This window comes from Peromyscus eremicus, chromosome 3, assembly GCF_949786415.1.
Source record: "Peromyscus eremicus chromosome 3, PerEre_H2_v1, whole genome shotgun sequence".
Lineage (NCBI taxonomy): Eukaryota > Metazoa > Chordata > Mammalia > Rodentia > Cricetidae > Peromyscus > Peromyscus eremicus.
The window spans coordinates 100,813,879-100,840,462 of NC_081418.1; the positions used below are offsets into that span (position 1 = coordinate 100,813,879).

At 40.6% G+C, this 26,584-nt stretch overlaps 1 protein-coding gene across 2 annotated transcripts in view; it reads right to left on the minus strand.

The window, feature by feature from the left end:
* The window catches only part of Kbtbd12 (kelch repeat and BTB domain containing 12), a 64,155-nt gene extending 46,929 nt beyond the window's left edge, over nucleotides 1-17,226 (minus strand). For both annotated transcript variants that reach the window (XM_059258169.1, XM_059258167.1), the window contains exons 1-3: nucleotides 16,053-17,226; nucleotides 11,399-11,669; nucleotides 9,024-9,174 (exon numbers count right to left, since the gene is read on the minus strand). In XM_059258169.1, coding sequence (XP_059114152.1) covers nucleotides 9,024-9,174; nucleotides 11,399-11,669; nucleotides 16,053-17,122 — 1,492 coding nt within the window. In that variant the 5' untranslated portion in view covers nucleotides 17,123-17,226. The remainder of the gene's footprint in view (nucleotides 1-9,023; nucleotides 9,175-11,398; nucleotides 11,670-16,052) is intronic.
* Between the last annotated feature and the right edge of the window lie 9,358 nt (nucleotides 17,227-26,584).

Genomic DNA, 26,584 nt, shown 5'->3' on the forward strand with positions numbered 1-26,584 from the left:
AGTGGTCCTCAAAATTTACCCCTAACTTTGACTGACACAGTTAATCCCAGGCCTCCCAGGACACAGAAAACCAGGTTAAATTCCTTTGTTCAGGTATTTATGAACAAAAGTACAGCCTATAATTTTCTGTTGTTATGAAGGTCTTTGCCATTGTGGACACTTCATCTGAACCTGGATTAGCACCACAGATAAGTCAGAGCAATTTCTATCCAAGCCAGATGAAAGGCAGATGGACTGTTGAGGAAGCGTGAGGGCGCTGCTGGGACCTGACTTCACATCATTCCACCAGACTGCTCTCCCATCTTTTCTTTGTAACTGTTAACTAGAGCGTTGCACAGTTAGATGTGTTTATCAAGTCTTAAATCTACACAGCCAACTGACCTAAGAAATGTTTCAACAAATGCTTTACAGACAAAGGCAGGATGTGCTCATGTTGTTCAACATGCAGACCCACAAGCAAAACCCCATCTGTAAGGAAAATAAGCAGCAGTGGTGGGTATCTGGACAGCTCCTGTCAGTCTCCCTGTTGCTTGACTGATGAAAAAATCCAAACAGGGACATACAAAAGCCCCACACTCCCAGGAAAAGGCAAGTGCCCTACAGACTCAATAAGCCAGCCTCAGACTAGTTTCTGATAAGATTAATCAAGCAGCAACAGCCTTCTCCAGTGAACGTGCCTCCGGGGCCCTTGGGCGGGCGGGGTGGGGGGCACTCTCCTCTAAAATGCAGTGAGCTGACTCACCCCACTGAGCCTCCTGTAGGCCTGGCCACCTCAGTAATAAACATCAGCCACAGTTCTAAGTGACAGCAATCCATTCCCAGCTTGGTAACCAATGTTTACCCCAAATAAGCTCTTGTTCACAGAATATCAACAGTTTGCCTTGGACAGTAAGAATTACCTTTGATAAGCTAATTATTCCTGCACAAAATAAATATTAAAAGACTGAAAAATTAAAACCATGTGATCACTTTAGTAGATGCACACAAAGCATTTGACAAAGTTCAACATCTACTTGTAATTTAAAAATAAAACTTTCAACATAATTTGCAGAAAGAAATTTCCTTAAATGGGAAAGCTATGTGAAGATCCTAGGGCCAGTACTGTAATCAGTGAGGAAGAAGAGCTTCTCCCAAGAGAACTGGGCTGGGCCGTGGCTGCCGTTCTTCCTACGTCTACACAACAGGGCACTGAAGCACTAGTCAGAGAAAACAAAGAAGGGGCCGGAGAGATGCTCAGCAGCTAAGAACCTGGTGTTCCTCCAGGGCACCCAGCTTTGGTTCCTAGCACCCACATCTGGAGGGTTATAATCATATGTAACTCCAGCTCCAGGAAATCTGATGCCCTGATGCCCTCTTTTGGCCTTTGAGAGCAACTGCACCCAATCAGGTACACAAACCTACAGGCACTCACACACACACATAATTAAAAAAATTTTTAAAAGAGAGAAAACAGATGAGAAATGAAATAAGTCATCCACAAATAAATAAAATGATCTCCTTTTGCAGATGACACAATCCTATGTGTAGAAACTCCAAAGAATCCATAAAAACTTTTAGAACTAACAAGCTGAATAAAGTTTTAGGAAACAAAATCAATGCAGAAAAATTAATGTGTTTCTTTGTGCTAAGAACATCTTATCTGAAAAGGCAATTCGATATGTCATAGCATTGAAAAGGATAAAATAGTTAATAAGTTTAACCATGAAACCTACAAAACACAGATGAAAGAAACCAAGGAAGATACAAATAAATGGAAAAAGATTCCATGTTCATACATTAAGAGAATTAATTTTTGTATATTACATGAAGTGACATAAGGATTCAAAGCAATCTTCATTAAAATCCCAACATTGTTCACATAAGTTTTATGGAACAATAAATTCATATATAAAATATATATAATATAAAATTCATATATAAATTTCATAATTTCATATGGAACCATAAAAGATCTTGACTTTCCAAATTATCTTGAGAAATAATGAATCTGGCGCACAATTTCCTGATTTCAGATTGCATTGCAAAGCTACAGTGATCAAAACAGTGTGGTTCTGACACAAAAATACACACATAGCCCACAGAACAGAACAGAGATCTCAGAAATAAAGCTGAACATATGGTTAAATTCTAGGAATACACAATGGGGGAGAGGAGAGTTTCTTCAACAAATGCTGCTTGGAGTACTGTATGCTTACATGTAAAAAACTGGACCCTTTTCTTGTACCATACACAAAAATCAACTCAAATGGATCAAAGGCCAAAACATAAGACCTGAAGCCATAAAAATTATAGAAGAGAACACAGGAAAAGGCTGCTTCACATTGGCTTTGAAAATAATATGATGCCCAAACCTGAGGTAATAAAGAAAAAGAAAACAGACTACATCAAACCAAAAAGCTTCTGTATGACAAAAGAAACAACTAATAAAGTTAAAAAAGTATTTTGAAAGCAAATATGTAACAATAAGCGAATATTCAAAATACATAAAGAACTTATATAACCCAGTAGTAAAGAACCTAAACAACCTGCTTAAAAAGAGCAAAAGACATGCTGGAGAGATGGCTCAGGGGTCAAGAGTGCTGATTCTTCTTCCAGAGGACTCGAGTTCAATTCCCAGCACCCACATGGCAGCTCAGACCTGTCTGTAACTCCAGTTTCAGGGGACTCTGACATCCATGGCAAAAACACAAATGCACATAAATATAATATAAAATATATTAAAAAAAGAGCAAAAGACATAAATAAACTTTTTCCCCCAAAAGGAGACATACCATGTCCAACAGACACAAGGAAAGGCACTCAGTATGTCAAAACCACAGTGAGGTCTCACCTCTCACACCTGTTAGGAAGCTTGTTGTCCAAAAGCTAAAAGGTAGGTGTCGGCAGGATGTGGGGAAGCAGGGGACTTGCACATGGTCTGCAGCAATGACAATTGCTACAGCCTATGGAAGACAGTATTGAGATTCCTAAAAAGTGAAAATACCGGTACACTGAATCCTTCTTCTGGGAAATTCCTCCTCTGGGGGGAATGAAAGTACTTCAGAGCACTATGTGTGTTCTTGTGCTGCAGCTCTTCTCACAATAGCTAAGATACAGACAGACAGCCTAAGTGTCTGTAAACGAGTGACCAGCTAGAAACCAAGTATTACTGAGGTTTAGGAAGGGACCTCTGTGCGAGGAGAAGGCTCAGAGGGCAGAATCTTTGCAGCACAAGCACAAGGACCTGCATTCAAATCCCCAGAATACACATACAGAATGAGTGAAGTGGCAGACCTGTAATCGGGGCGCAGCTACAGGAAGTTGGGGGCAGGTAGAGACAGGAGAATCCCCAGAAGCTTGCACCTAGCAGGCCTGGTGAAGAAGGCAGAAGAACACGGAGGCAAGGCCTCCAAACAAGGTGGAAGGCAAGGACCAACACCCAGGGTTGTCCTCTGACCTCACACGAGGCACGTTCTCTCTCCCTCCTCCACCCCACACATATTACATATATAAACACAGCATATGCACACATACACAGGGAAAAATAAATAAAAGGAGATCCTGGCATCTGTAACAACATGGGTGAGGCTGGAGGACAGTGCACTAAATGAAATAAGCAAGAAGCAGACAAATTCCACAGCACTTTTCACATGTGGAATCAGAAAAGGCTGAATAAGTGGCTACCAGAGCTGGAGAGGTAGGGGAAATGGAGAGAGAGAGAGCAGCCAAAGGGCACAGAACTGCCTCACAACAGAGCACCTCAGCATCTCTCAGTCACTTCATGTATTTACTGAAATTCTGCAGTATTCCTTTTAATAGTTTTTCTTTAAGGATTATGAAATATGTACTTTTTTTGTCTTATTATTTTGAGACAGAGTCTTATACTGTAGTCCATGCTGTCCTCAACTCAACTTGTAGCAATCCTCCTGCCCCAGCTTTCCAAGTTTAAGGATTACAGGTGTGAGACACAGCCCTCAAAAAAAATATGTACTTAATATTTCATAGTCTACTAGGAACCAGTGCTTTACAGGTCCCCCATGTATCCTCTTATGCTTTATAAATCTGTCACATTTTCATGTCTATATACACTGAAAACTGTTAAATATAATACTTTTTACTTTCAATCTGCAAACATGTTTAAGATCTCCAGAGCAGAACATTCCACTTGTCCAGACATTTGCCGTCTCTACTGAGCTCATTCCATCCTGGTGTTCTGGGTTTTCACTTGGCACCTTTTCCTTCTATCCGACTTCCCTTAGCAGACACATTCGTATTCAGTGTCTTAGCTTTCCTTTGTCTTTGAATACGTTAATGTACGCCCACTCATGAAGGAGGCTTTCGGAGGAATGCAGAATTCTAGGTGGATGGTTCTCTGTTAGCACTTTTGCTGTGTTTGCTCAACTCCTAGCTTTCCTGGTTTCTGGGCAGAAATCTCTAGTTATCCAGCCTGTGTTCCCCAGTAGACAATTCAGGGATTTTGCCTATTTGGTTTTTTTTCCCCCCTCTTTGTTTTCTGCTGCTAGTTGGCAATGTGATACGAGCGTGGGTCTTATGGATTTATTCCACTTGGGGTTGGTTCAACTTCTTGAGTCTGTGAATTTACAACTTTAAAACAAATGCTCTTAAGGCATTATTAAATGATTCTGAGGGGCCCACACTTTGGTATTTGAGATTTGGGATCCCAGAGACATAACCAGGAGGCTCTTCAGATTTGAACACTTTCCTCTGTTACCCAGACTCCAGCTTCTACGATGAGTCATTGCAGTCGCTGACTCTTTTCCCTGTCGGTTGCTCTCAGCTTTTGCATCCATCCCCTGAACTTCTTGGTTTGTGGAACACTATTTCCTGTTTAAAAATTTCTACTTTGTTTTCCTTTGTATCTCCTATTTCCTTGCTGAGGTTTTTCTTTTTCTTTCTTTTCTTTCTTTCTTTTTTTTTTTTTTTTGGTTTTTCGACACAGGGTTTCTCTGTGTAGCTTTGCGCCTTTCCTGGAACTCGCTTTGTAGCCCAGGCTGGCCTCAAACTCACAGAGATCTGCCTGGCTCTCCTCCCGAGTGCTGGGATTAAAGGTGTGAGCCACCACCGCCTGACTAGAGGTCTTTCTATTTTAGTATTTCAAGAATGTTCATTATATATAAGTACACATATACATATGTATATTTTAGTATTTTAGAGTAACTGCTTTAAGGCCTTTGAAAGATGACTCATGCCCGGCATGGTGGTGCACACCTTTAATTTCAGGAGGCAGAAGCAGGCAGATCTCTTTCTGTGAGTTGGAGGCCAGCCTAGTCTACAAAGTGAGTTCCAGGACAGCCAGGGCTATACAGAGAAACCCTGTCTCGAAATACTGGGGGAAAAAAAAAAGGAAGATGACTCATGTATTTATGTCTTTTCTGTCATTACTGGTGCTTTTTCCAAGTGATTCAAGGTTTTCCAGGATTTTTTTTTTTTTTTTTTTTTTTTTGTCTGCTGAATAAGAATGGATTGTACCCTGGGTATTCTGATCATACAACTCTGGGGCTTATTAAATCCTAGAGATAACAATGATCGCCTCTCCTCTCTCTCCCTCTCTTGTCTTCTCTCTCCTTCCCCTCCCTCCTTGTGACCCCTTCAACTTTAAACCGGTCAGGTGCAGGATTGCTCCTTCCTGATGCACATATAGCAAATGTCTTTTTTTTTTTTTTTCTTGAGACAAGGTTTCTCTGTGTAGCTTTGTGCCTCTCCTGGAACTCACTTGGTAGCCCAGGCTGGCCTCGAACTCACAGAGATCCGCCTGGCTCTGCCTCCCGAGTGCTGGGATTAAAGGCGTGCGCCACCACCGCCCGGCCAGCAAATGTCTTTTGTCTGCATGTTGGTCATGCTCTGCAGCGCTGTTCAGTGGGAAGGCAGGGTGACAATGCTTGTTCTATTTGCCTCAGATGGAAACTAGATTTGTGGTTAAAAGTCTAACATCAATACAGCTACGTCATCATTTAGTTAGAATTTGCCTGGAATAGACTTTCCAGTCAGGCCCTTAGACACCACAGCCTAATGAGGCCCTGCCTTCTAGTATTCCTATTATTTCATAACAGTGCTACAGGCTGGTGGCTAGGCCTTCAACATATAAGACTTTGGGGGACAGTGCACATCCTCATGAGAACCATCTGTAATATCAAGGGGCTCAATGGAAGCCTGTTACGCTTACAAAGCAGGTACCTGACATACATCTTACTTAACTGTTATAACTAATCTTACAATAATAAAATATTTACTAGACCAGAGTCAGGTTGAAGCCAAGAATTTAGTTCCCCTCAACTCTGAGGCTGAAGCCTTCCTCACATTAATGTACTGCCGCCTCTCTGGTAAGGAGGAGCCACTGGGGGCTCTTTGGGAGATACTCTGCAGTCTATCCAGGAGGTGGTGGGTATTAAATCCACTAGAGCGTAAGGAGAGGACCTATTTTCACAGTAATTGGCAGGGATCTCCAAGCACAGTGGGGGTATATGTAGCTACCCTAAAGCAGACAAGGTATCTGTGACTCATCCAAACCAACAACTTCAGGGTTGTGTATATTTGTCTCAATTCCAATTACACACAGAGCGAACAACTCTGCACCAAGCTACAGAAATGACAACAACGGAGTTTCACTTCACTTCAAAGCTTATATGTAAGTTTAGGATTAAGCACAAATGCTGGGCCAGGTGACTTGGGGGTGAATTTTACATACGGCAAAGCTTACTGCATGATCATGAATCTGGTTCTGGGTTCTGGGAATCTAGAAGCAAGACTCTAAGTTACTAGTTGGTCTCCCCACTTCCAGCTTCTCCTGGCCTTTGATCTCCCCAAACATCCTTCAATCAAGTTGCTACTGTGTGGTTTCTCACTGTTCATTATATTTTCTTTTCTTTTCTTTCTTTCTTTTTTTTTCTTTTTTCTTTTTTTTTTTTTGGAGACAGGGTTTCTCTGTGTAGTTCAGGTTGCCCTGGAACTTCACTCTGTAGACCAGGGTGGTCTCGAACTTAAAGATATCCCCCTGCCTCTGCCTCCTGAATGCTAGGATTAAGGGCATGCACCACCACCACCTGGCAAAGCAACTACATTTTGGTTTGTTTGTTTTGTTTTATGAGACAGAGTTTCTCTATGTAACCTTAGCTGTCCTGGAATTTGCTCTATAGACCACACTGGCCTCAAACTCACAGAGATCTACCTGCCTCTGCCTCCCCAGTACTGGGATTAAAGGCGTGCACCACCAACCGCCCGATTTTACTATGTTTTCTTAATTGTTCATCCATGGCCTTCATAATGTGGTACCTAGTTGATATGGTTTCAATTTGAAATGTCCTCCACAGGCTTGCATTTGAAGGCTTGACCCCCAGCTGGTGGTGCTTTTTTCAAGGCTGTGGGGCCTTTAGGAGGCAGGGTCTGCCTGGCTGAAGTAGATTACTTGAGGTGGGACTTGAAGGTCATAGCCACCTCTGGTTCTTGCCACAGTTTTGCTTCCTGGTTCATCCCATGTGAACTACCACCGCCTCCCCCGGCCACAGACCACGCTGATGTCCCTTTTAGAGTGGACTGGAATCCCTCTGAAACCCCAAGTCACACTAACCCTTCCCTCCGTTCAGTTGCTGCTGTCGGGGGTTTGGTCACTGGGACACGAAAAGCAAGGGAGCCCTGCGCCTGCACCGCCATCTTAGCTCCGTCCACACCGGGGCTCTCCTATCCCCACTGCTCCTGCCCTCCTTTCCCGGCACCCTCTTTCTCACCCCGAGCTGCTGCTGCCACCACTCGTCCTCCCCAGTCTTTCCTGCACCTTCCCGAAGCACAGTCCATACACTCTTTTTCTACCGATGGAAATGCTGTCGGTCTCTTTAAATTTCCCTTTTGTTCACCCAGTGGACATTTGTCCATGCGATGAGGAGTGGGCTTCTCAGGTTGCCTCTAAAGTGCCCTTTCCCACAGCCATCTGAAAGACACTATCATTTTTATTACACATCTAGCCCAGTTGAGTTTCTTTGTTAGGGGAAGCTCTCCTTCTGGTTATAACAAAGAAAGGGATTATTTATCTAGAGGAAAACCTTAATTATAATCGTGAGTCTCTTAACTGAGGTAATCATAAATTATGTTGCACAATTGTTCTTAAATAAAACAATTTTAATATTTGAGTATATGAATTGCTCTGCTTCACGCTGTGAAAACAGCCCAAGATAACAGCCTTCATTTCATGGTGGGTTTTTTTTCATTGTCTCCCTTAGAGGCCTGGCTTGCTTTCACCCCAGAGCTCATCTTTTCTGCCATTTCTTTGCCTCTTATCACCTCCCTGTTCTCCAGTCAGCCGTCATGCGGGTGGAAGGACTAAGACTCAGCAGTCCAGTCAGCCGCAGCATGCCCCGGTCCCCCCATCCTCTGGGGAGGTGGGGGTGATAGGGGGTGATGTCAGGGAGAAAACACATTCTGAAGACTAAGACCTGAAGAAGCAGGAAGACGCAGGGAGTGAGGTGGGAAGGGACCTACCGCAGATGTCTGGAATTCTTACCAACTGTTGGAATTTCTAGTGAACTGTAGTCTTTCACCAGCCCGAGGGGTAGTACTGATCACACATATTCAAGAGAGGAGGGGGAAACGCATTCATGGAAAAGTTACTTGGTAGTATGTCTTCAGAAATTTGGAGGGTTAGGCAAATTGAAGAGAACTGGCAAAATCTGTGGCATAGTCTACCCTGCTGCGGCTTTCTCTTTCACAACACAACCGCAGTTGGCTGCAAAAGCCCACATTTCACCAACTAAAATTGGACAAAGACTTCTACTTCACCAGTCTATGTCCCATAGGACAGATCACTGCTGCTTTTGCATTCCAAGGCCCTTGAAGATGTCACAAAAATAGTTTTGCCCTCAAAGCCAATGCACTTTGACTTAATTGGCTTGTACTCCAGAAAATAAGAAATACCTTTTGGCCAGTTACGCATGTGTATTTGAACTGGGACACACAAAAAAAGCGAAACTTGTTTTTCCACGAGTAAACTGTTGAAGTAATGAAAGCGGCCATACCCTGAGCAATCTACTACTTACCCAGAACATAGATCTCACTGTTGACAACGGCTGCACTGAACCGGTACTTAGAGTACTGCATGGGTGCCCGCTCTCTCCATTGATCTTGGCTGGGGTCATATTGCAACAGTTTGTTGCTTAATCGATCAGGCTCTTCATCAGGAAGATCCATCTGTATGAAATATGACAGCGAATGTAACAACAGACCACTTAGAGGCTTTTGTGAGCATGTGAACACAATTAATCAAAGCAGACAGCAGAGGAGATGAATGGAGGTTAACTGTCTCATTCAGACTCAGACTTGCCAAGTCCTGAGACTCAGGGTTGTAAGTACTCTGTCAACATCAGAGGGATTTATATGTGCAATGGGCTAACGTGCTGGTTTATAGCAATCAGTGATTTTCACATTTAGACACCAAAAAATGAATCAACCACAAGATCTTTAAAAAAAAAAGCAAAGCATGCTCTCTTGAACAGTGTAAAGTAAACCCTAACCTCACCAAACTTCATAGTTGTGAATTTTAACAATATTCATGAAGAACTAACTTTAATAATTCAAAACACTTCTACTGTTTTAGTAATTAGAGGATTTTAGACCACAATTATAAGTCATATGTAAATAACCTGATTTCAATTTTCAAGATAATAGGTTTAGCATAAATTACTTGGAGTTTTGTTTACATATTCACTTATGTTATATATTTGTATATTTATTTAATGATTAGATAGTAAAAATTGAATAATTTTATTCTTACATAGATACAAGCAGCTTCTACCCACAAGCTTCAGGTAAAATAATGTTATTTTTATTTATGATATCTGGAACTTTATAACAACTTCAAGCTAAGAATTTATGTGTCCCCTTTTTGGGTCCAAGTTTTCGACAAAGAAATAGCTGCCCCCTTAGGAACGTTACATGCACTTCACTTTAGTCTAGGCTTTAAAGACAGTGGGAATGATGGCAGTGTGGGCACTCAAAGCCCCGTTTCATGCGCTGTGTCCGAAGCTCAGTGAGATTGCCTCATTACACAATACTCATTCAGAGACGGCAAATTAGCAACTATTTTCTTTATTGCTTACTTTCTCCTGTTTTAGGTATTTAATCTCCACATTAGTAAAGCAAAGCTTCCAAGTTGTTTTGAGGGCTTGTTCATGCAAATTCACTGTGAAGGTGGATAGTTTTGGAAAATGAAACTACAGATAATGTCAGCTTCTAGCTTCTCACTGTGATGAAATCTGTACCATGTTTGATCTACAGCATGAATATAAACATAAGAATAAAGTTTTCCAAACTTATAAAGGGAATGCAAAAGCATGAGTTTTATCATGAGGCAAATCTGATAAAATAAGAGAAAATACAGGAAAAATAAATTTACATCGCAGGGCAGCCATGGAATGAGCATAATCTGTATTGGAAAAACTGGAAGGCAGGAGCACAGGGCAGCTGGGAAGACACCACTGTAAATGCCAAAGGCCCAGGAGGACCCTCAAAAGGACACAGGGCCACTGTGGTCATACTGCTGACCTCTGTATTGGCTTGCCTTCACTTCTCTGGCCTTCAATAGTATCAACAGATTGTGTTTACAGTCACAACACACTTTCTTGGAAATGATGGTGACACTACAGAATCAATATTCTGGTTTTCCATTTATAGTAAGAACCTGTGTGTGTGTGTGTGTGTGTGTGTGTGTGTGTGTGTGTGTGTGTTTGTACTTATGGTGAATGTGGGTGTTCATGTACATGTGCATATGCAGGCCAGATGTTAAGCCCAGGTGTTCCTCAGGAGGGTCTACCTTACGTTTTTGAGACAAGGTAGCTCGTCAAGTCTGGAGTTTGCCAATTTGACTAGACTGGCTAGCCAGCAAGCCCCACAGGTCCTCCTGTCTCTGTTTCCTCAGTGCTGGGATTACAGGCATTTACGTGGGTGCCAGGAATCAAACTCAGGTTCTCATGCTTGCACAAGCATCTTCCCAACTGAAACACTTCCCCAGCCCCTGCAGCAAGAATCCTACATGTAGAAAAGGCTTAGGAGTGTGGCCACTGGTCACACAGCCATCAGACAGCAGACTGGAATGAGGATCCAGTTGTTCCACTTACTTAGATGCTCACTACAGTTACCCCTTGGCACAGGGAGATTTTCCAATCAGCCAGTAGGGGAAGAATTATGAAGTCCATAGCATAGCACGAATAATACTAAATGCACCCATGTCTATAAATAACACATTTAAAAATCAATTTGCTAAAACTGCTTTGACACTTTCAAGACTTAAGTTTATATTATATGGTAAAAAAAGCATTTTGTCAAAATGTAAGCCATAATCTTTTAGTACTCAACAGCTGCCACATTTTTCAGCAAAGCTAGACACACCAGGTAGGTATGCAAGGAATTTCTTAACCTGAGGGGTCCAGCCTCCGATGACATAGAGTTTCTTGTTCACTGTTACCACAGCATGACAAGCCAACTGCAGTGGAAGGGGACACACTCGTTTCCAGTTGTCTTGGTCTATGGAGTACTTATCAACACAGTTTGTAATGAGGTACTGGTTTTTAATCTTCATCTGTCCTCCTATGACATAGAGGTCATTATGGATGCTGCCCAGAGCATAGAGCTCTCGAAATTCAGCTGTGCATAACTTTTCCCAAAACTGGTTTCCTCTATCATGATACCTGCAAGTTAACAGAGAGAGAGAGAGAGAGAGAGAGAGAGAGAGAGAGAGAGAGAGAGAACCAGGATTAGAGTTACCATGGCAACAACTCACCCAAGAAACACATTTAGGTTTTTTTTTTTTCCCAACACAAAACAATATGACCTGACTCTTCTAATTGGAGGAGAAACAGATAATTAACACAAGACAGTAATATATATTTGCTTTCTTTCCCCCCCAAGGATCAATGAACAAAACATAATATGCTGAAACATATTCTTCATCTCCCTGAAGAATTTTAGGAAAAATAGACATGTAGAAAGAGTATACCTTAACCCAGACTAGTTTTTAACATTTCCTAATTCTGGGAAAGAAAATCAGAAACAGGAAAATCTTTCAGAAAATCAGTTTTAACCTTAACATAAATGAATAAAGAGACAAAGATACAAAATATCCTGAATATTTAAAAAAGAAATAGCATTTTAGTACAACATTAAAGAATTCATGGTTTTAGGCAGAGAATCTAAAAAGTATCCCAATTTAGAATTTCTAGCTGTAAATTGTACATAGGTAGAATTTTTTTAAAGACAGGGTCTTTCTGTGTAGCTCTGGCTATAGACCAGGCTGGCCTTGGCTATAGGGTAGGCTGCTCTCAGCATCGCAAGTGTTGGGATTAAAGGTGTGCATCATCTTGCCTGGCCACTATTTAAGTTATAGTTTTGGTTTAACACTGATCAAGAGCATTGTGTTAAAATCCATCTGTAGTCTCAGTATTTAGCCCAAATTGGCCTAGAACTTGCCATCCTCTTGCCTCTCAAATGCTTGGTTATAGACTTGTGCCACCATGCTTGGCTTGTAACTATATTTTTTCCAATTGTAATTTGAGACATTTGGTATGAGAAAGACAAAAATACATATGGGGATAGTGGGATAAAATATCTGAAATTAAATGTCTCAGAAAAATCTAGAAAAGTGTACGTGGAACAAAAACACAAAACCCAGGAACATGGAAAGTAAGAAAACAGGTGTTCTGCTTGGAAACAAGATCAAGCCTGGAGCATTTATGTGTGCTTTGTACAGAGTACAGTTTTTAAGGAACACTCTACAGTTAGTCATCTAATCAGAGTCTCTCCCACTTGTTCTGGGCCAGCTCTCACATTCCCCAGAGAACATTCTGCTTCAGGCTTGACAGGGAAGCTGAAAGGCATATTCCTTTCATAGAGGCATGTGTGGCTTGTCACAGTTGAATGCAGAGATTTCTCAAACTTTCCAGTGCCTGTCTTCTATGCAATCCTAAAAAGGAAGTCCGAGTTCCTGGAATCACAAGGAATATTTTCACTAATTTTTAATTTATGGATTTTTTCAAAGATAAGAAAGATCTTACCAATATGCTAAAGTAAAGTTAACTGAGTGAATATACAAATAGAACCAAAAATGGGTTTGGGTTTTCTGAGGCATAGTTTAAGAAAACATGGTAGGATGAAATTGGTACTATGACGGTTGAGGATGGTTTTCTAAATAACCTGCTAATCTGATTTTTGTTTCAACAGTTAGAACTGTAAATGGGGAGATAAAATGCTTAGATAAAACTATAAAACTTGTGACTAGGAAATAGATATGACATAAAAAAAAGAAAGTAACAGTGACAAGAGCACTCAGTGCCAACAGGTTGATAGTTTAAAGATGGCATTTACATGCTCACTTATTGGGCAGTAGTGGCACATATCTTTGATCCCAACACTCGAGAGGCAGAGGCAGGAGGATCTCTGAGTTCAAGGCCAGCCTGGTCTGCAGAGTGAGTTCCAGGATAGCCAGAGCTACACAGAGAAACCCTGTCTCAAAAAACCAAAAAAGTAAAAATAAATAAATACATGCTCACTTATTTCATATGCCAAAGTGGGAAGATAAAAGGAGAAGATGGAAAGAACCGGCCTACCAGGCTGTTTGTCTATTTCCTACTTTAACTCAAGAAGAAATACACCTGCATGGATGCATGGGCATCTATACTGTACAACACAGGCAATCTGAAGAACATCTGGGTAAAGATTAAATTGATAAGAAGTTATGATATTAAAATTATGGAAGTATTATTATAAAATAATATTGCAGGGACACACCATAGGACATTTGGTTTCCCCTATTTATCACAAAATTGGCACCAAAGTGACCTATAGTGATGCCAGATAAAGAGTCTTGTGAGACAAGGATCTCAGGGAAACAGGACTCTCAGTGCTCTCTAGAGTTCACTGTAGTGACTAATTATGAGGAAGGATGTCTCATTTAAGTGCAAAGCAATGCTTCTGATAACCTGACTACTCATCTTTCTGACAATTTTACATAAAAGGTAAAGGTGGCAGAAACTAGTAACTTTTACCCTAATTCTGACCAATGTGGAGGAGCTGTTTGGTGCCAGGAACCTGGCTAAGTCTGTGATAGTTAAAAAAGGAAATGATGGGGTATGCAGTTAGACATTGCTGCAGGAAGGAAGAGGGCTTTCAGAGTGAAGGTGAAAGATGTTTAATGCTCAAAACCGAAACACACACACACACACACACACACACACACACACACATACACACACACACACACATACACACACACATACACACACACCAGGGTTGATGCTTATTAACAATAATTTCTGGTGAGAAACCAGTAGACTATCTTGATGAGGAAGAAAAGAAATATCTGAAGAGCTCAAGGCTCTTTAATTAAGGTCCCAAGATAGAAAGGGTACCAGCACAAAGCATGTGCCATCCAGGAAACAGAACTGCAAGAATCCTATCAGGAAACCCAAAGCCTGTTCTTCCCATAAGGCCTTCATATTTACTTTGCAGTCTACTGATAATTCTGAGAAAGGATGCTCCTGTAGTCTGTGACATGCTTGGCCACCATGGGTGTGGGTCCAGATCATTTATCCAGGATTCTGTAATCCTTCCCCACTAGGGGAGATTAGATACATTCCTTAAACCATGGCTGTGTAAGAGACAGAAAAGGCTCAGAAAAGATGTGTAGTGCTAATAACTGATGGAGAAATAGTAGACTTCTAAGTTCCTTCTTTGTTCCATCTTTACCGTCACAAAGAATTACATTATGATTGAAAAATATGAATTAACCCTGATGAGAGGGATCTGAGAAGCAAAGGATCCTGAAGGAAAGTTATACTTCTTAGTACTTATTCTATGCCCATATTTCATACTCATGTAGTTAAACAGTAAGCACTCAGAAAACAGATCATAAAGTAAATGTGTTTTCACAAATAAGATACAGATTTACGTACCTATGTCTAAGCAGGTATCTATGTAACTATGTAACTAAGTATCTATATAACTATGTCTAAGCAGGTGTTCCTGTTCCTCTTATTATAATTGAAGGTTCTTCAAAAGTTCTGTAATGCTGAAGGTTTAGGAAAGATTCACAAATTGAGGGCACAGAATGAAAATTTTCTGGTTAAGAAAAAGTTCTAGCTGGGCATGTTGTCACATGCTTATAAGCTTAGCACTCATGAAAGTGAAGGAAGTAGGGGTTGGAGGTTAGTTTGGGTTACATAACAAGATCCCTTGTTCAGTTGGCATAGTGTTTGCCTAGAATGAGGGAAGCCCTAGGTTCAGCCCCCACACATAAACTGGACATACCAGCACTTGTGTAGGCAGGATGATCAAGGTCACCCTTAGCTACACAGTGAATTTTAGGTTAACCTAGAATACATAAGACCCCACCCTAAAAAAATTACTTACTACTCTAAATAATAACTAAAAAATAAATTGAAGAGTTTATATAAACAACTTTTCTTGTTATTATAAGTTATATAATATATATTATGCCTGATCATATAGGTAATTAAAGCCAAGAGTGAAAAATACAATCGTATCATAACATAGATATATTTAAGTCTTTAAAAATTCAATTATATCTTGACAATTAATGGAAAAGGCAGGCTGTGGATGGAGCTCAGTGACAGAGCACTTGCCCAGCATGGCCAAAGCCATGAGTTTGATCCTTAGCATTGTCTAAAAGCAGCCAAACAAAACAATAATAACAAAAAACCAAAGAAAAATAATTTTAAAAAATGAATGACTTCGTTATAATATTATATATGCTATATTGACATCATAGCTATATAATATGTTCTGTATATTACTCTTTATGAAAGATGTATACTAGAATTTTTACTGTATTTAATTTAAATTGTGACCCTTCAGCAGTACTTCTTCAAGTGCTAATGTCAAAACAAGATTTAAAAAAACATATAAAAACTGCTGAGGAGGCAGAGGCAGGTGGATTTTTGTGAGCTCAAGGCCAGCCTGGCCTATACAGAGAGTTTCAGGCCAGTCATGGCTACATAATGAGGCCCTAACTCAACAAAACAAAACAAAAAATACAAAACCTGCTATGAGATACAAACCTATAAATTTCAATATTCTTGCTCTTTTGCCTAGAGAGTCGAGAGGCAGTTGCTTCTCCAGCCACAATTACAGTATTGTTTTCCATGACTACCCCAGTGCACACTGTTCCCAAACCCTCCCCATACTTGGGTGATGAAATAAAATAGGTCTTCCGTGACACGGGGTCATAACAAAAACTGGCGTCCCCATAGTTCCTGTGCCGTGATCTGATTCCAGAAGAATTGTTCCCAATGCAAAGCAGCAGGCTGGTGGTCTCCATGCCATAGCGAAGATTAGGCGAGTGCTGCTGGGGTGTCTTGATGGCTTTGAATGCATTCTGGATTATGTCAATGCAACTACCATCACAAAGGAGCATCGTGTTCCTTCTGAGGGCCTGTCTTAGAAAGGAAGCATTTATAAGTTCCAGTCTGACTTGCTTCAAAAGCTCAACGAGATGCCCTGTGCGCAAGGCTTGGTTATGATTTACCCATCTCAGAACCAAGTCCAGAATGCTCTCTTCTCTGGATATATTCAGATCATCAGACTTAATAAGTGCCAGAAGCTGGTGAGCTTCAATGTCTAGTATTTCTCCATGTAGGCTTACCTCAGCAAAGTGCTGATATAAATACTTCTTTGACTGATCACATAAATCTTCTGCTCCGATCTGTTTTGCAAAATAATAGATTCCTATGCAGTTGGAGGCATCCATGTGGTCCATCATATATTTTTGGCACACACTAAAGACTTCTTCCATCTGCATAAAATAGGCAGCCATTGCTACAGTCTGTACGTTGGCATTATTGATCTCCAGAACTGCACTGTACATGTAGTTTAGTATCACTGAGACACTTTCTGCTGTGATGTCATAGAGTATGACCTCCCTCTGAGTGCACTCGAGCAGTCCACAGGTGAACATAGCCTTGAAATAAGGACTAAAGGCAGCGAGGACCAGTCTGTGGCAAGGGAACTTCTCCTCTTCTGCTATGAGCACTACATCAATCATTTCTTCTAACTCTTTCATAGTCTTAATTTTATCTAGTAAATTCAAGCAGTGCTGGTGTTTTCCCTTTCCCTCAGTCTGGCACTCCATGATACACTCCTTGAAATTTGTAAGTAATGTTTCTTTGATTTTAGCTTGATTCCTGAGGGGCTATTTGCATTTCTGATTACTCACAAATCAACAGAGATGCCATGAAACAGTCCTGAGGGTAAGAAAAAAAAGAAGGTTTTGTCTAAGAAAAAAAATTTCTTCATACTTAATGCATAGCAATAATGCTAAGAAGTGTTTATAAATAAATATTATCCATTCAGAACAGAGCAATTTAAGACAACTACTTTGTATCTTAAAAAGACTTTGATGTGTAAATCATCAATTATTAACTGCTATTCCAATAATTTCTAATCATCAGTGGGATTTTTTTTTTTTAGAACTGGAAAAATCTCAAAGTGAAGGAAGAAAGAAGTAAAAAGATAAGTACATTTTGCAATTCCATTTCTAGTTATCAAATGGGCCACCCTGCAGGCTGAGGGTACAGGGGGTATCAGTGAATATCATTTCTAAAGAGATGCAATGTTGATATGGGTTACATTCAATCCCTCCACAACACACAACCACACGTATAAGGACTAATCCATAGACTATAACCAAGGCTACATAGACCCTAAAAGTAAGATGAGTGAAACAAAGTTCACACTCTGATTAAACTTTGGTATGGGAAAAATTATTCAGACTGGTAGGTAATGAAAATTTCTTTTTCACCGAGCTCTAAAGCACAAGCCAATGGCTGCTGATCTGAGAATTCATGGTATTTAAAACATAAACCTGAATGTGTCTTCCTTCTTTGCCCAGCTTTTCTTTGTTCCCTATTTCACAGTGGCACAGACTGAAATGCTTTTTGCCTTTAAAAGCCCTAGTCTAATTAAAAGTCTCTAAGCTGGTGGTGTCACCTTCGCCTTCCCCAGGCGATGCAAACATGAGGTTACAAGGAAGTTAATTAGCTACTTTGATTTAAAGAAAGACATTCCCAGAGCCAGGAGCTCTTGTGAGGAGAGGGTCCTAGTCTCTACATCCTTTTCTAGTTCTCACTTGGCTACAAAGCTACAGGCAGTGAGAACAAATAATGATGGCAGCAGAGTTGATGCTTAAGAAAGAAACGTGGAGTTAGGACAGGAATACATTTTCAACTAGAAATGGTAGTGAGTCCCCAAATTTCTATAGCCTTGTAAAGAATTAGACATTTCATGAAAGATCGCCTGTTTTTCCTTTTTGAGTGTTGAATTAAATTTCACTTCAAGAAACAAGTGATATACACATAGCAAGGAGTTATAAATAAAGACCCAAGAAGCACTGTGAGAGCCTGTGACATAACAACCATCCGAGCTAAGAACCGAAATAGCCATAAAAGTCTACCTGCTGGGCCTTCTGGCATTGCCTTTTTCTGTTTTAACTTCCATAGAGCTTAAAGCTTTCTTGGAGATGGCTTTCTGGTTAAAAGCAAACTCTGATTTATTTTTTTATTTATCTATAAGAGTATCCAATTATGGGCACCTAAGAGATTGTTGTGTGTCTGAATTCTCTTATACACACTATGATTAGCCCAAATTACATGATATAGGTGTCCTGATGCATCATCACACCATTTAATACATAAAAGCTATTAGTTGGTGCTAAAAAGAACCCAAGCTGTTTTGTTGTTGTTCAGATCTGAGAACTGAACCTGGAATATCACATGTGCTAGGCAAGCTCTTTACCATGGAGCCATACCCTTTGCCTAGAACATAAACCTTCTTTTAAGGAAGTACGCTTTTTTCTGTTTTTGTTTTTGAGACAGTGTTTCTCTTTATATAGCCCTAGCTGTCCTGGAACTTGCTCTGTGGGCTGGCCTTGAGCTCAGAGATCTGCCTGCCTCTGGCTCTGGAGTGCTGGGATCAAAGGCCTGCCACCACCACCTTGCTAAGGAAGTATATTAAAAAAAAAAACAAACCTAGTATTTTATTTGTATTGATGTATAAGAATACCTCAAAGCACACCAGTGTCCATGATGTCAGCAGGCTGTGTACCTTCCAAATGAGATGCCCTTGATCTAATATACCACAGGCAGTTTGGTCAGTTCCTAGAATGCTGATCTTGATAATGTTAGAACTCTGATGATTGAGACCCAAAGATTATAATCCTATGATTTCACATATTTAAGATAGGAGTCAAACTACCTGATGGACTTCTTGGTGTGATTTTTTGGCTATTGTGATAAAAACAGGAAGTTCAAGCTAAATAAGTAATAAATCTATGTTTGTTCATAAATATGATATAGGTGGTACTTAAAATATTTTTCATTACTTTGATTTTATGTGTATAGGTGTTTTGTTCACATGTATAATTGTGCACTGTGTGTGTGTTACCTATAGAGGCCAGGCAAAAGTTGTCTGATCCTGTGGAACTGGAGTTATAGACAGTTGTAAGCCACCACACTGGGAATCAAACCTGGGTCCTCTGGAAGAGCAGCCAGTCCTCTTAGCTGCTGAGCCATCTGTCCTGGTGATACCTTAATTGATTTTATAGTGGATGAAGCTGGGCTTCCCTTAGTATCCAACCGACCTTCCTGGAAAAAGACTGGTCCCTACATCCCTTACTAATGTTACTGGTTCAAAGACAGGCATGACACCCAAGGGTGGCTATAGCAATGAAATTCAGGTCTTGGCTCCATGGCTGGGAGGTCCATATGTTAGAAACTTGTTGCAGCCATGTCCCTGTGAGCCAGCATCAGGACAAAGCAAACTCAGGGAAGGAGTCAGAGTATTTAGAGCAATGGGCTGAAAAATGCATTTTATATCAACAGTTTATGGTTTGGAGGCCGTTTAAGCTGATTTGAACTGGGGAATGCTATTACTTGTAATCTAGAAACCTTGCTTGTATAAATGGCATTTAAGAAACGTTGAGAAACATGGCCCAAGGTAGCTGTAATTATGTCCATCACTGGGTTGTAGTCTTATATTTTCAGATACCATGCTGTCAAATAGAACCTTCAGAATCTCCTTCATAAAATGCACCAATCACAAGCTGGGCATAGTAGCATACACCTTTAATCCAAGCACTTAGGCAGAGTCAGAGAGGCAGGAGGATTTCTATGAGTTCAAGGCCAGCCTGATCTACATGGCCACTTTCAGAGCCAGGACTACATGGTGATATCTTGTCTCAAGAGAAAAAAAAAAAGCACTAATCACATAAGTTACTCTTTTCTATTGGCTTCTCTTGAAATGGCCAAGGCATTATACATGGAAACAGACTAAATTGTGAACCCAATTCCATCTAACCCCAACGTCTACATCCTTTGTCCTTCTAGTGCAAGGGCTGGAAACCTAGGGCTAAATGGTAAATATGCCAGGCAGGCCATCTGGGCTCTGTCACAACCACTCAACTTTGCTCTTATGGCACAAAAGCAGCCACAGAAAAAAACCATAAACAAATGAACGTGACTGTGTTCAAGTAAAATGAATTTTGGATGCTGAAATTTGAATTTCACAGATTCAACATGCCCTATTTTCATGTGTCATGAAATATTATTCTTCTTTTGACTTTTAAAAGCTATTTAAAATTACGAAACCTGTTCTTAGCTCATAGACTTTGCAAAAACAAGTGGCAGGTTGCCGACTGCTCCAAAGCTATAAATAAATCTACTCTCAAGACTGTGAGTAGGACACTATCCTGTCTGGGTGACTAATCTCCATTTCTTTTCCTAAATTCAGCTGGAGAGTTTTGAGAATTGGTTGTCTGCTTTGAAAATATCAACTGTTCGTTCATATCTATATCTATATTATTATAGCTACAGTCTATCTCTTGAACAAATGGCGTTTTGGGATGTGGTTCCTCTTTCTCAAACACTTGGCTTACACAAATAACAACAACAAAACCCCTTCAATTTCCTTTAAAAGAGAAACAACAGTTTCAAACACTTGGAAGAATCACTTACTGTGAATGGTTTAAATGGACATATACATTTGCTAAGTACCTATTCTTTCTAATTGCTGTTTATAGACTCCTGAAAGGCATTCTAATTGCTTTGGCCTTTACAGATCAAATTAATTTGCTTGTTGAAATCTTGAAAAAAAAAAATAGCCTGGATGTTAAATCAGCTACCACACTTCAAAAATACTCTCAGCATTGTCTCTACATGTAAAGAGCACAGAAGGTATTGGTGTGGCAGACGGAGGTTAAGCCAGCTGCTCACTTACTTGCTATCATCTTAAAATGATTTAACTTTTCCTAAATCTTGGTTTCTTCATCCAAACAATGGGAATAAATCAAATAAATAGAGCAGTTTTTTCAATCTTTAGCCCCCAAATGGACAATAGGTATATTTTACCATCACAGTGACTCAGCAAACAGTACTGCTCTGCAGTTAGGGACTGAACTTGGGCTTGGTTCCAAGGCCTTGGTCTGACTTCCTTGTCTGAGGTAATCCAGTAATATGAACAAGTTTCATAGCCTCTTTAAGTTCTAGTTTCTTCCCCTGGGATTTCTTTTGAGAACTGTGTAGGAATAGTTGGAAGAAACGAATAAAGTTATGCATGTAATTAGCTTTGTAAAATCTACTTGGTAAAGTGAAGGCAGGCCACACCTGTACAAACATTTTTCAAACAAAAATAATTTGAGTGCATACACAAATCACTTGTGGATACAGATACAGCTCATAAATGGAGAGAGCTGACAGCAACTTTTTCTCATAATGAGGGCAGAGAGTGCATTCTCCTTTCATCAGCAAAACAAAATTGTATAAATGTTCTCAATGATATCAATGGGGAGTTATTCTCTGCTCCAATTTATAGCAGACTGAACTGATGCATTCATAATAACAGTACTCATAATAATGGAGAAAGATGAGTAGCAAAGATAAATATAAATCACAAGAATAAAGCCTAATTACTCTGCAAATTCAAAATGCAGTTACACGCAAGTCCATTATATTTAGTTTAGAGAAGTGCACTGCTATAAATTTAATGGGGGGCAAAAATGTCAATTTCTTTACATCATAAATGTTTTGCTTTCAGAGACCAGGGGCCTCGAACCAGTCCAGTGATTCTTTGAGATGAACACCTGCATGTAAAAATGTATGGATAATGGGGTTTACTGCATGACTCACTGTGTCACACTGCAGCTTCCATGACGAGCTTTCTCTTTCTCTCCCCTTCTCCCTCCCTTTTTTCTTAAATGGTATTTTGTTTCATTCTGGGGGAGGGAGTTGGGTGGGCCTCGGAGGCATGATGTGAAAGACACAAAGAATAAATAAAAAGAAAGTTAAAAAACTGTTTTGCTTTCACAATGTTTGATTTTATCATCTTTATAGTTGCTACTTTTTCTGAATGATTGATACATGACCAAGCTTTCCTTTCTAAGAAAATTCTCCATCTTCAGTAGAAGTTAAAGTAATTAAAATTCATAGCAGTGCTGTTTGAAATAGCAAAAACCACCTTTAGCAAAAAACACCATTAGCAGAAGACTATAACATATTCACTTAAAAGAATATTGCACAGCAGAAAAATTGATAAACATGATCTTCATGTATCAAAAACATGGTTATGAAAAAGACTAGAATACATGCTACATACTACTAATGTGTTTAAAATATACAATATAGTATGCTGTTCTAATAGAGTAGTGTAAGTAATATTTTCTGACAACATAAACAGTTGGTGAATTTGGTAAAGTGTACTACAAGAGTTTTTAATATTATCTCTGGATTTTTTCTGTAAATATGGAAACACCAAAATAAAAAGGTTAAAAATTATGTATTTTTAAGAACCTGCACTGGAACTGTACTGAACATAAAGCAATGGAGAGTGGTTGCTTTCATGGGGTGTGGAGGAAAGGGAGACCAACGGCAAAGAATGACAAGGAGTTTCAACTGTATAAATGTTTGATTCCCCTAGCTGTAGGGTGAGGACTCAATCCACATTTCATTGTTCTTTAAGCCCTTTTGTATATCTTGAAAACTGCATGAAGTGTGCTTAAAAGATTGTATTAATATTAATCACTTATGGCTTCTGAAAACCTTAGCCGTGTTATAAATGATGCCTGTACATTATCTGATATGTCAGATGCAGGGAAATAATAGATACATTATGAATTTTCATATATTGTAAATTTACACATCAAAGTGTAGGCAGCCCAAGTTATGAGTGATGAGAAAATACAGAAACCTCCTATGTGCCCTGAATGACAAAAGCTTTGAAATCTTGTGGATATCCCCTAACCCCCACTTCCTTGTTAATTTCTTTAACATTGACCTGTGTGATGGAAGTTACTAGGTTCAGAATTGTTATTATGTTTATTTCCCCCATAAAAATGTTTGGAACAGTGAATAGGTTACAACCATGATAGAAATGATCAACATCAAAGCTTTGCTTTTTTATTTATAAAAAAACCCCAACCAAACAAAAAAACCAAAAACAAAACAAAAACGGAAGAGCAAAAAGTGACTAGGACAGGGCTCCAAAATCTAGTTTTCCCAAAATTGCCTTCAACAGATTTGGTTTAACAAACCAAGAAATGTCAACATTATGACATCAGAAAATAATGTCCCAGTTCCTATGTTTAAAGCAAAATCCTTTATTAAGAAGGCCTTTTTAAAGTCAGTGATTACCATGGGGAAAATTATTGCCTCACATTAAAAAAAATGCTCAAGGGCCTATTTCCACCACCACTCACTCCAGCGGGGCAGGCTCCCAGTAACCGGGTTCCTCCTACCACTGCCTGTCCCATTTCCCGACTTTCCTTCCTCATAGACGGTCTGTGGAGTCAAAGGGCTAGCAATTCCAATGCATAAATGTAATTCTCTGTGTCAGGAACATCCTTCTTCCCTTGTCCAGCTCTTCAAAATTCAGCTCAGACACCACTTTCTTGAAGTAAAGGGCTTTATGTTTTATTCACTTCTCTATTTTTATTATGTCTGTGGTGACATTTGGCATGTGAGAGGTGCTTGGCATGGTTTGGTTGATAAATTAATGCTTTTTTAATACTAGATCTTTCCTAATAACTGTATTCCCCCTCCTCTTTGTCTTAAAAATAGTTTTAGAGACAAGGTGTTTCTAGGTAGCCTTGGTTGGCCTCTAATTCACAGAGATCTTGCCTGCCTCTGTCTCCTGTGTGCTGGGATTAACGGCACGTGCCACCATGTCTGCCCCCCCCCCCCTTATATCTTGCATGCATACGTCAGTTTTGGAGATTTTTACTTTGCTTAAGCCATGCTTTTAAACTTCACGTTATTATCCTCTTGACCAAATATAAAATTCCCCCTGAAAAGTTTTCTTCCTTTGCCTATAAACTTTGTTGCATTATGACATCTACTTCTCACTCCTGCCCTCAAAATTAATCCATAACCATTATTTGCTCTCTAAGATAGAGGCCTCATTCTTGGGGAAGAGCCAGCAGAAGCTTGCATCAGCTTCAATAAGCGAACTTGAAACATTCCCAAATCTATAGAAAAAAAAAAAAAAGTAAGATATGGCAACAATGGGCCCTTCATTCCCATGTGACCTGAAAGGCCAATGGCAGCTCAAGCAGCACATCTGCCCAGCTTTACTAAGACCTAAGGGTCACAGCCATTATTCATCTTATGTTGCTATTCACACCTTGTAGATTATTTTACAACCATTTAAGTTTGCGACCCCTGGTTTATCACATTATACTCCCTTGCTGTATTTTGTTTCGGCCACCACTAGCTTTCCCCAATCCTACATTTACCAACGTGGTAGGAGATAGCTCTGAAAATGCATACCACCCTAAATGTACTCCCAGCTTTCCGGCTGGTGTGGTTTCCCTGATTTGTTTAATACTAATAAATCACCCTCAAACATACACAAGGCATGTAATAACGAGTCACAGAGATGATAAAGACAAATAAGCTTTCTTTTCTCTTTCCTTTGGTGCGCTGACAATGTTTTGCACTCGCAGTTCTTTATACTTTTCCAAGCGCTTTAATATGCATTATAGCTCATTAGTTCCTCTTAAGAATCATGTGGGGAAAATGCAAGGCAATTATATTCCTGGCTTTAAAGTTAAGAGAGTTGCCCAGGGATACATTCAGCGCTGATTGAATTTAAACGAACCGAACCCTGCATTATTAAGGGGCTCTAGGAAGGCAGGAGAGCCCTTACCTCGATGGCGTTTAGAGTCTAGCTGGGACGGAACGGGTCATTTGGGGAAGGGCATCATCATGGAGAGCACGCATATGAATCACACCACAGGGAAGCAGCTGACCCTCCCCGGCCGCGTCCCCTCTCTAGGCCCTTACTTACTTGCTGCCGCCCGGCCCCGCTCGTTCCGCCGTGATGGCACCGTGACTGGGCACGCCGCGGGGTCGAGGGCACCACCGCCGGGCCTGGCTGACCACATTGCCCGAAATGGGCCAGTGCGGACAAGCGCTATAAATAGACAGAGCGAGGGGGGTGCGGGGGACAGACGGCGCCCAGCGTGGACAAGGATGGCGCTGGCGGCCGCCCTGAGGTAACAGGTGCTCCGTCTCTGCGCGGGAAGCGGCCCGGCCACGCGCGGCAGTCTGCGCCTGCGCAAGGGGGTCTTCCCGCGCCCGTTCCACACCTAGTCCACAGCAGTCCCCCACCCAGCAAGGGCTCTGCGCCTGCGCGGGGTCTTCCCGCGCCGATTCCATACCACAGCCCTCCCAGGTTGCCTCAGGCAAGAACTGCCCAGAGACTTCCCGCGCCAGACCGTGTGCTAGGGACAACGATGGTCTGTCAGGAACCTAAAGGACATCTTCTAAAAGAGAATTTGGAAGTCGGATCTTTTAAGGTGACAGATCTTTCATTTAGTTTTTAAACGTTGCAAACCTCAAGCCCCCTGTGTGATCTCATTGAGAATGGCCTATGGTGGGGTTGCTGAATAAACACAGGAACCCAGTAAAAATAAAATTCAGACATACAACCTCTATTTTTTTTTAAAAGTATAATATGGATATCACATGACTAATTCACATTTAGAAGCAACTCATTGTTTTGGTTTGGTTTTCTATACTTTTATTCATTACAGCTGGCAACCAGACCTGAATCAGCTCCTGATTGGGGGGCGGGGGGGGGGGGTTTCCTTAAGAAGCGGATATGTCCCCTATTCCCGAGGAAAGACTGAATTCTGTTCTCAGCTGAGGGTACTGCTGGGATAGGAAACTTAACCCCTGAGAAGTGTAACATAGCCTCCACTTTGTGGATAAAAAAGCAGTATTAAGTCAGCTAGTGTAAAACAAAACAAAACAAAACAAAACAAAATGGCTTTAGCACGGTATGTTACATTTAACATTTCACTGCTCTGGAGATCAGAATTGCAAAATGTCTTCTCAATGGGTTGAAATGAAGGTGCCAGTGGGCATGTGTTTCTAGGAGAGAATCTGTCTCCTGGCTGTTTATGGTTTCTAGAAACGGTTCTGATTCTTTTGGGTGCGATTCCTTCCTCTTAAAAGTCAGGATCAAGCTGGGGGTGGTTGGGCATACCTGTAATTCCAGCACCCAAGAAGTGATGGTAGGAGGATCAGGAGTTCAAGGGTAGCTT